This window comes from Schistocerca americana, unplaced genomic scaffold, assembly GCF_021461395.2.
Source record: "Schistocerca americana isolate TAMUIC-IGC-003095 unplaced genomic scaffold, iqSchAmer2.1 HiC_scaffold_268, whole genome shotgun sequence".
Lineage (NCBI taxonomy): Eukaryota > Metazoa > Arthropoda > Insecta > Orthoptera > Acrididae > Schistocerca > Schistocerca americana.
Window position 1 is genome coordinate 32,019 of NW_025725981.1, and position 11,529 is coordinate 43,547.

At 37.4% G+C, this 11,529-nt stretch overlaps 1 protein-coding gene across 1 annotated transcript in view; it reads right to left on the bottom strand.

The window, feature by feature from the left end:
* Positions 1 to 10,982, bottom strand: part of LOC124577803 (probable nuclear hormone receptor HR3) — a 38,528-nt gene extending 27,546 nt beyond the window's left edge. The window contains exons 1-6 of the mRNA XM_047131223.1: positions 10,944 to 10,982; positions 10,176 to 10,277; positions 9,969 to 10,020; positions 9,677 to 9,845; positions 5,464 to 5,657; positions 218 to 475 (exon numbers count right to left, since the gene is read on the bottom strand). Coding sequence (XP_046987179.1) covers positions 218 to 475; positions 5,464 to 5,657; positions 9,677 to 9,845; positions 9,969 to 10,020; positions 10,176 to 10,277; positions 10,944 to 10,982 — 814 coding nt within the window. The remainder of the gene's footprint in view (positions 1 to 217; positions 476 to 5,463; positions 5,658 to 9,676; positions 9,846 to 9,968; positions 10,021 to 10,175; positions 10,278 to 10,943) is intronic.
* Positions 10,983 to 11,529: the final 547 nt, after the last annotated feature.

Sequence of the window (11,529 nt, forward strand, 5' to 3'; positions counted from 1 at the left end):
CCCCATAATACTCTTGGGATGTGTAAGGTGCAACACAACTGTCCTTGTAGAAACAGGTGTCTACACAAACAGGCATCACTCACTCACTCACTCACTCACTCACTCACTCACCACCACCATCATATCATCATCATCATCATCATCATCATGGCACAGTGATGATATCTGCAAAATAAAAGTGAAGCAGCCTGCATTAGTGGCATGCAGTGAGCCTTACTGGGGTGGACGGTTGTGGGCTCCTGGTGCACATGGTGCTCGTGGGCACCGCCGCCAGGTGACGAGGAGGAGGAGGCTGTCAGGAACGTTGTGCTATCTACAAAGCCCGCCACCAAGTTTTCGACAGAGGCAGCTGCAACAGGTGCAGCCTCTTGCTTGACCGCCACCAAACCCCCGCCGCTGCCCACCCGCAGCGCTGCATGGGGCGTGCCGGCTCCGCCGGCGCCAGCCCCGGACCCTATCGGCGTCTTCCCTCCTGCTGCATGACCATTTCAAACTATTTTGACTGCCATTGCATAAGTCATATGAACAGGGCTTCATTTCAACAGTACTGTAACCAAATGTTTTTTCCACTCTTCCTGTCTTTGGATAAAGTCTCACTGGTCTTTAACTTTATTATTATGTTTAAGTTTTCTTCATATGAAAAAGTAACTGTAACCATTCACATTGTTGTGAAGAACCACACTAGCTGTTGAGCAATCACGCTGTGAGCTGAGATATTAACTGAATCAATACCACAAAAATGATATAGAAAATACTGCACAGTACCACAGCAGAGACAAATCCTTTTAGTGCCATCTGAGTCTTATTGGCAACTTAATTTCCTGTAGTATTACTTACCTCTCCTATTTACATACACCATGACTTCCTTATTTTCCCTGATAATTTTTCTTGTTTCTATTCATATCCAGCCTCTTACATTTACATTTCACAGGCTATCATATGTTTTATGGTATTAAACAGATGCTGTGTAGAGAAAAATGACTGCTTGTTTGTGTATGTATATACTCCAGTTTCCATTATTTTTGCATGTTGGCAATTGTGTATATGGTAGGGAGTGAAGGACGCGATACTTCTTGAATTCTCTATGAAGAAGTATTATTGAAATTTAAAATTAGCACATTATGTGGCACATGACATCTTTCTTCTTAAATCTTCAATTTGATTTTGTTCTGCATCTCTTCAGTGCATTCACTCTAGCTAGCTAAAAGTGTGTCAAATTTCTGCTCTTCTTTACTCTAATGCAATTTATTTAGCTATTCATCTTTGGTATGGTTTCAAGATTGATGATTGATTCTAACAAATGAGTTTTAAAAGTGTATTTTATTCTACTACATTCATAGATAAGTTACTTTTTTAAGAATCCATCTAGTGATAGCTTTATATTTATCAGCTCAATTATAGTATACATTTGAGTATTTCATCTCATATTACTTCAGTCAGTCATGCCAAGGTATTCAAATGAAGTTAATGACTTCTGATTCATCATAAATGCTATAATGTAACAATGTACACATTTTTGTTACAGTTTTGAGTATTGCATTGTTTTGTATTTTTACATTTTTTGAGTCAATTGTCAGCTGTCAGTCACTGCAACAAGCAGTAAATTTCATCAGCTGTTCCAAACTGTCATAACAGTTCTCACAAAAAGACTCTCTACACATAGCAGTACCATCTATTAACAGTCAGAGTCATGTTGACTTCATCGTTTCCAGTTTTGTACATGTGCTGCTAATGGGAATAGCACTATATTACTTCTATAATGCATGCTGATGTTACATTCACTTTTGTTGATGGGTTTCCAGCTAAGATTGCAGTATTTGTTCTACTTGTCAAGAAGTTTTCACTGCAGTTGCACGAAACATGGAGTATCTTCACACATATGCAACTTCAATGAAATTCTGTTTAATCTAACCTGGTATCATATACTGGATTGCAAATATTCAACAAAAACAAAAACATTGGGCATGCGCCAAGGAAATGTAATACATCTCCAATATTCTCAGTATACATAGATTATATATCAGATAGGGTCAGCAGCAGCAGCACCAGAATCAAAATTAAAAAAGACAAATGTTTGCTGACAATGAAGTTGTCTACAGGAAAGTATTGGTATAGGATAATCAAAAAGAAAAGCAGAAAGACTTTGACAGAATTTCCACTTTTAATGAATACCAGCTGCATTGAGATGTGGATAAATTCAAGGTAATTCCTATAATAAGGAGGAAGAACTTTATAGTATCTGGTTATAAGATTAGTGACAAACATCTGGAGAATGTTACTTCATCAAAATATATAGAGAAGCATTGCAAAATGGGATGAGAACATACAACTAGTAGTAGGGAAGACACATGTGAACTTAAATTTGTTGGAAAGGTTCTGGTAAAATGCAGTACAGCCATAAAGGAAATAATATGCAAGATACTACTGCAACCAGTTTTAGAATATTGCTGTAATGTTTGGAGTCTTTAACAAGTAGACATAACAGCAGACTCTGAACAAATCCAGAGCTTCACTGATGGGATTGCGACAGCTGATATAAAATTATGACAGAAATTTTTGGGAATCTGTGGAAAAAAAAGCTGACTTTGTTCTTAAAAAACTGAGTTGGGTGAAATTAAAGAACCAGTATTTGAATAATACTGTGGAGCAATTCTGCTGCCACAATCAAATTTCTCACATAGGGGCCATGAGAATAAGATGACAGACCTATAAATATTGATTTTCCCTTAAGCTCAGTATGCAAGTTGAATGTGACTGTGGCTTGTCAATCATAAATGTGGAGGTAAGAACCCAGTTTCAAATGCACCAAATACTTCTAAAATTCAATGAGAACAACAATCACATATGCACCATTATGATAATTCTTCTGGACCCTGTCAAAAGTGATATCAATCTGGGTTTCATTCAGTTATTAATTTTTAATTTCTATCAAAAGCATGTTAACAGCCAATACTATTAAGCTCTGGAAATCTAAAGCAAAGTGATTGGAACAATACAGACTCACAGCTCCATTGGATTGTCTTAATTCTCTATCAGAACACAGGCAAGAATCAAGCAGTCCATCTCCATCAAGATCAAGTGCTACTATTTCTTTCTTGGAATTATGAACATCTTTCATATTTAATTCTTGAATAGTCTTATTGTCTGGAATGTTTTTCTCATTTGTGGAATAAACATGAACCATTTGTTTGAAAAGTTAGTATTTCTGTTACCCTCTTTGTATGCATCTATGGATGCAAATCATGTAGAAGTTTCTTTCTATCTTTAGTTAATTGGAGTTTTATTTTTAAGAGCAATTTCTTTGTAAATGCACACCCCCACAGCTGAGCACTCAATGTGGCTGACAGTCATGAGGGTAACCTGTGTTTGATATCTGGTACTGTCAGAGATTTATCCTCAGTAGGGGGTGGGAAGAGGGTGCACTCAGCCTCACCAGGCCAACTGAGGAGCTGCCCAACTGATTAGTAGTGGTTACAAGGTCAAGAAATCCAACAGTGACCAGGAGGGTGCTGACCACATGCTTCTTCCTAACACATGTGATGATGCCATTGGCAGAGGATTGTAGTAGTTGTTATATTTTCAACATAAGATAGTGAAATCTAATGGAGTATTCCAGTGACAGTTGAGCTTCATTAAAAGTACTTGTGCAAGTAGTCTGGCTTATATAACCTGGTTGACCTCAAATCCTATTGGTGTAACAATTAACTTTTGCTTTATTACATTCACATGTAGCAACCTCTTTCCCCCTGATGACAGTGCCACATCACAGGAAGGGATCTGTAAGACACTGAAGGTATTGACAGCTATCATAACCCCTCAACTACCACCAATAAATCATAAGGATTAGTCAAATCTGGATCCGAAGTACACATATCTTGCTTGCTACTGTCCCACATGTCATCAATAGAATTGAGACTAGTGATGTAGGGGCCAATTAAGCACATCACATCTGAGCAGTGTTCCTCAAACCAGTCTAACATAATATGGGAGTGATTGGGAGGTGCAGTGTTTCGATGGAGATATGAGTTGCTATAAGTGAACAAAAGGACCTAGGTGATTGAAAAACAGGTTCCTGTATCGTTCTTATGACACACTTATCAGGAGTTTCATTTACCTCATGCAAGGTTATACTATACTACTTGGGAGTGTTGCTGAATGTTACCCTTCTGGCTAGCAGAATCCACCACTTCATGTGGTCTCTGAAGTCCTCTTACCATGTCAGCGTTGTTTACCAACTTACATTGATCCTTACTACTCCAGGTGACAGTTTCCATGCTTCAAGCATCTAATGGCAGCATTCTTGCACCAATGTTAATCTTTGTTCCAAATAACATGTGATGAGTGAAGGTACTACATACATGGGTTGTGGCTTTTGAAGCCCATAACAAAGAGACTGTGCTGGATGGTTTGGCTGCTTGTTGGTTATTGTTTTCCAGCACTGAATTAGTGAGAGATTGTGTGCACTATGATCTACCTATCTCTTGATAAAGGTATTATAGTTGACACTGAACCCTGTCTTTAACACATTGTTGCCCACAGCAGATCGTTCTAGGTGTGGCAGCTTTCCCTGAATCAAGGTAACCATAAACATCATTGGCATATGAAAGGTCCGGTACATGCATGGTGTTGGAGATTCTGTCATAGGCAACACCCATGCTCTGGAAATGGCCAAGTATTCTGATGCCACACCTTTTTCTGACCCTGCAGTCAGATGTCATTCCAATAACCATGACAGTCAAAATAATTTCATTTTCAGTGGTGACATGTAACTCATTCAGTTTTCCATGAGTGTAAATTACATGACAAAAGATAGGATGGATTTTTAAAGAAGTAGTAAGAGGTTTAACTGCTCTTAAAAAATAGGTACCTTCAATTTCAGGCGAATTTTGCCATCACTATTGAAACTACTTTAAACCTCAATTGTCTATGCCTTTCATTAAATGGATGGTATTTGTATTACCTGTTTTTATTGTTTATTTGGTACGCTTCTATCAGGCAAAGATTTATGTAAAATCTGAACTCTTCTGTGAGATTTACGTCATTGTGAGTAAATAAAACATTTGGTAATACATAAACTACCACTAATACAAAAATAAAGCCCTGATAACATCACAGAGACAGACAGTAAATAAACTGATCAATAGGAAGAAATTAGGCAGTTCAAAACTGAAGATGCATCACAAATTACCATTATAAATTCAAACAAAATCTTTGATTCATGCTGTTAATGTGTTAGATCTCTGAAGAAGCATTACATAAATTCTGAATATCATTAATTTGCTATTTTCAGTTTTAAAACTTACGAGTAACATCATTAACAAATGTAGTTCAGCAAAAACCAACTTATTTTCTAGAATTATTGTTATGAGCCATGTCATCCACAATTTAAATTTAAAATACAAATTTTAATCAATTGGCTTAAAAGTCTTTGGTAAGAGATGAACTGGAATAGAAAATACTCACCTGTGCTAACACTAGCCACAATCCCACTATCAGTTGCTAGCTCAAGACTTTGTGTGCCTGGGCGAGGATCATATGCGGCCGTGCTGTCAACATAGTCTGCACTAATATCATATGTCATTGCTTGTACTGGTGCTGGCGTATAGGTGTAGCTTGCTGCAGGTGTGTAGCTGCTCAGATCATTGTTATATGAGTAACTGGAAAAGAAATTTTTGACATAAGCAATATATTCTGTAGTAAAACTGTTTGTTAAAAAAAGGTAGGTACATCTGCTGACTGATTTAATGACACAAATTTTCCTATCAGTTAAGTAGATATAATTGCTCTTTTCCTCGATGGATCATTTTTTCATCCTATTGACAAAACAAAATCTCCCAGTAAAATATATATAAAGTACACTCTCTCAATCAATAAGGACAGCATTCATTAACACCTCTACCTTTCTTGTCAGTATCTTGAGTCTTATGTAGTGCACATCCTGTTATGACATTGCAGAAGGGTACTTGGTCAAAACTTGCAGGGTGCATCAAAGCTACAAAATGTATTCACAGTTCTCCTAAATTTACAAAGTAGATTTCCATAAGATGATCCAAAGAGGTCAGTTGTGAAATTACCTATGATTATCACCTATAATTCTTGCAGCATAGCACTTTTATTCAGTTTCTAAGTCAATCTTTATATGATAATGATTTCCATGGATCTGAAATGAGCATATCATTAGGTTGTAAAGTGTGCCAAGTATTTACCATGATTATCATACAAGAATGGTTATGAAGTACTAGGATATGTAAAGCCTCAGATACAATTTAACTAGACTCAAATTTTAATGTTAAAATATGCAAAATATTTGTACATTAAAAATAATAATTAAAAAAAAAATCATCTAAGGAACAGAAAATTATTCAGAAATATTCTATTTAAGCTAGTATCTAAACCTTAAGAAGTCAGAAACAACATATTTTATAAGTGCTGGAGGAGCATTGTACAGTTTTATAGTCCTATACAACATGCTGTTGGTCATCTGTTTAAATTTTGAAACTAGATTTAATAGTAAACACTGATGAGCCAAAACATTATGACCATCTGCTTCATAGCTTGTTTGTTCATCTTTGGAATGAAATACAACACTAATTCTGTGTATCAGGGATCTGACAGTTTGTTGGTATGTTTGTGGAGGTATGTGATATTAGTTGTCTATGCACATTTCATGTAATTCATGTAAATAATGGGCCACTGATTTGTAAACACGGTGATGGTGTCTGGTAGCAACACAGATGGGTTCCATAGGATTTACATCAGGTGAGTTTGGTCACAGTGACGTCAATGTGAAATCACTATAATGCTCCCCCAACCACTATAGCATGGTTCTGGCTCTGAGACAAAGACAATTATACTGATGAAAAATGATATTACCAGTGGGGAAGACATCAAGCATGAAGGGATGTAGGTGGTTCCCAGCAGTCAGTGTCTCCTCGATTACAACCACAGATACAAGTGCAGGAGAATGTATCCCATTGCATAATACTGTTCCCACCAGCCTGAATCCCTAGCACACTGCATGTTTTAAGCCACTGTTCACCTTGATGACAGCATTTGTGGAGACTATCATTGACCTAGTGTAGCAAAAATGTGATTCACCTGATGAGCCAACATATTTCCATTGATCAATGGTTGAATCCCAATGGTCCTGTGCCCACTGCAATCATAATTGATTATGTAATTGGATCAACATATGAACACACAGGGGTGATCTGCTACAGAGCTCCACATTCAACAATGTACGATGAATGGTATGCTGCAACACACTTGTGCATGTACCAGCATTGTGCTCATTCAGTAGAGATGCCACAGGTCTCCATCTATCCTACTTCACAGAGCAGATGAACTTCTGATCCCCATGTTCTATGAAGAGTTGTGGACTTCCAACCATTCAGAGCCTAGTGGTAGTATCACTGTTCTTCTACTTCTCTCTGCAGATGCACACAACAGTAGCACATGAACATTTGACCACCTTCACCATTGTCAAGATTCTCATTCACAGGCTCTGTGTAATAATAATATACCCTTTGTCAGAGTCACTTACCTCAACAGATTTCCCCATTTATAGCCCATATCCTCTCTAGGGTGATCTGTCTACATCTGCTCCACTTACATACATTTGTTACTGCATCATGTGCTTAAAATGCCACCAGGCGGCATCCAGCATCACACTAGGCAGTGGTCATAATGTTTTGGCTTATCATTGTATTTGCAGAAAAATATTTCTACTCCTTGGAGAAAAAAAAAATTACAAAAAGTATGCAACAACAGGTTTTATAGGATCTGGAAGAGTACTGGAAATATTTATGATATACTCTTGCACTATTTCCTGTTCTAGAAGCAATGAAATTACATTTTTCTATGTAAATTAAGTTTGAAGAACACAGTATGTGTTATGTATCTTCACTTGGTGATTATTTTTATTGTCAAAATACACAACAGCTATTCTGTATTATGTTACCAAGATGAGATTTTTGAATAGATCAGATAAGTTTCACAATAGTGTTCATTCATATACATGAAAACATACATAATTACTTTTTAATTGATCTCTGATAGTATGTCAGAAGTGAACAATTCTTTTATGTAGTCATCACTCTAGATACAAATAATTTTACATGAATATCATTATGAATGAGAAAATATGGGGGCGCAGAATGAGGTGAGAGATGTAGTTATGGCATACTACTTCCGTATGTTACACACAACTATTAATTATGATTTCTATTATTAACTAAATATGTAAGATAGTTTGAGACCCACTCTCAGGTTATTTGTGTACATTACCTCAACTGGATCTTTCAGAACTGAAAGACTGCCAAGGAAGGCAAAGTGTAAGTGCCTGCTTAGGTTGTGCATATTTCAGAACAGCTGCAAATCTACTAATGTTTAATGTTATCTATAGTTACTGTCATGAGTTAGTGTCATTACAGCACACACAATTCATGAGAAAATTGTTCTAAATGCAATAATGGAAGGGAAATTGTAATGGTATGGACTGGAGGTCATTAAAGCAGATTGTCACTTCTAATAAGCAGTCAAATCTCGTAAATACAAGATTGAGATTAAAAAAGATCTAAATAATACAGAGACAACAGAAAGAGTTCTTTGAGAATAGCATTAAGAAACTTCACACTTGAGGTGCTATTGACCTCTTATAGATCAAGCAAATGCAAAAGAAAGATTTCCGTTCTGCAGACAGCACAAAATATGGACTATTGACAACACCATTGTCCAACAAGTCTACTTTTAAAATGTCTCCTGCTATAGGGGATGTTTACACATGCAAAATATCATAGGAAATTTATAATCCAGCTCTTTTCTCCCAATTGCAAAGCATGTAGAGGGATCTGCAATGATTTGTATTGTCATCTTGTAGACTATGGTGTGTCTTACAGTCCATACTGGTGAACACTGATTTGGGGGGGAGAGGGGCTGGACTACTGCAAGATGCCCGTCTGGTGTTTATTATAAACATTTTGAAAATTGCGTGAATGTATAAAATGCAAGTTTAATTTATAAAGTTTCAATTTATGACAAAATATATCAACTTCTTTGTGAGAAAGCCACAAGAGAGGATAACACATAGGATTATTACAATTATCACTTTGTGTCCTCTCCCTTCATTGCCTTCTTCAACACCTTGTTGTTAAGTTGGCCATGAAGCACAATAAAAGCCTCCATTAAACTTACTCTGGGACCTGTCATGGCTTTCCAATTGGCCTGCAAAGTGGGGAACAATTCTTGGCCAGTGATCTTCCTCTATTATCTCTGATAGCTCAGATTCTGCATACTAGAAATGCTATAAAATCCCACCAATTACCAGACAGAGTCTATACACATCAATTCCCAGGAAGATTAACATTGTTTTAGACACAAAAGGTGGCTCCAGATCTCATTAGATGGATAATCATGTTAGTAAACCAAATTGATGTACAACATGATGTGGCCACTAGTCAGGAAGGGTTTTTTTAAAAAAAGAAAAAAAGAAAAAAAGAAAAAAAGAAAAAAGAAAAAAAGAAAAAATAAAAAAAATAAAAAAGAAAAAAAGAAAAAAAGTAAGAAGGTTCTTGGAAAAGCATGGCAGGAGTAATAATGGACAAAGAGCTACCAAAGAAAGTGATCACTGCAGCAACAGTAAGAAAGGGAGAGTGTAGAACGAAGTGGCTTGCCTCACCTGCCATTGTAGGCAGACTGCAGCTGGTCGGAAGAGGAAGGCGTCTGCTGGTCAAAGACAGAGCTGTCTGGTGCCGTCTCCGTCTGCGCACGCAGCTGCGCGCGGTGGAAGCGCACCTCGTCCTCCACCTTCTCGCGCTGCTTCTTCGACATGCGCCCAAATTTCACCGCTGTGAACACACCACAACACATGTGTCAAATTTTCCTGCTTATTGTACTGCATGCTGAACCAAACAGGAAATAAGATTACAATTCATCTTGTATTGGACTGCATCGGGGGAGGTGAGGCAAACTACTGGTTTGTCTGTCCCTCCATCCTGGGAATGTCAAATCAGTAACATCCTTCTGAAAGGAAAGAGATGGACACTTAAAATAAACATCAGTAAAATAGCCTGGGATATAAAAAGTGGAAGAGAAGGATAAAATCAGGTCATGGAAGTACACACGCCAAAGACAAGTGAAGGCCCTCCAGGGTATTTCAAAAAGCAAGGGGGGCACACCTTTCGCATGTAACAGGCAGGCACCCGATCATTGTAAAAGAAAGGTGACACAGTTAAGTCAAACAGTCTCCTGTTGAGACTGGTATTATAATAAATGGAACGCTAATTGAGTTGGTCTGAGATAAGGAAAAAAAAAGCAAAAAATAAAAAAGCAACAGTGGCCCAGCACTCACCTGAAGTGACTTGCACAATCCACAAAAAATATGGATGAATGTGATGCTCACTACTCATAATTACTAATCCAGAGCCTTCATCTCAGTGTCACTTCATGGTCACCCTGTTGTGTCAACCATTTGTTTTTAACTAGTATCAGTGCAAGTGAATAGGAAACAGGTACACAAAATGGGGAAAAAAACATTGCCACTATGGGCCTGATGTCATCTGATAGTGTGTGTAGTGAAACATTATGAAATAGTGTGATAAGTGTGTATATAGTGTCTATGTATCGTGTGTGGTGCTCGGTAGTGATAAATGAACAAATAGTGCAGCTCTAGATTGTTACATTATTGAATAATTTCTTTGAAAAACAGTATTGTGTACTAGGGATAAACCGAATGAGGTCATGCTGTTTGGAATACACTCGCCTTCTAGTCAGGAAGATGAAGGCTCCACTGTCCATCTGCCAACCTGATTTAGGTTTTGCATAGCAGACTACTTGTTTTTAAACTGTCATTCCATGACATGTCCAGTATCCTTGTAAAAGTGATCTACACATGAATTAAACTACTACTGTCACTTCATATTGGTGAATTTTCCTCTGAATTTTACAGAAAGCTCTCCACTTATTACAATGTTGAGCAGCGTCATATCTTCAAGAGCAGGTATTAGCTTTAATACATTTAAAGTTTAAAACATCAAATGTTATTAATTCCACTGCAGTGAACATGAGGACATGAAATTTAGTAAGAAGAAAGTGTCTTTCATATGGCTATAAGATGATATAAAGGGGGGATTCAAAGTCGGTCTGTGAACTTTCAAAGGTTGTCCAAGAAATGTTGGATGATTCGATATAAGGAATGGCCTCCAATGGCTCATCCCCAAATTATTATGCCCACCAAGAACCAAACAAAACATCTTTGAACATGTTTTCACCTACTTATTGTAAGATAACACAGTTCACAGTTTGCAGACCTATTTCTTTTCAAAATCATGAGGTGACAGTATATCCTGCATGACAGCTTAGGAACCACCTTAACGCACACTTTGGACAATGATGGACTGGTTGTTCAGGGGGTTTCTGGTTCCATGATCAGCTCAATCCTGTTGATGATGGGTATCTTTTGTGTCATGATAAGAGCTTAGTATACGACACTCCATGCAACACTTGCATGACCCTGGTTACTAAACTGAAATA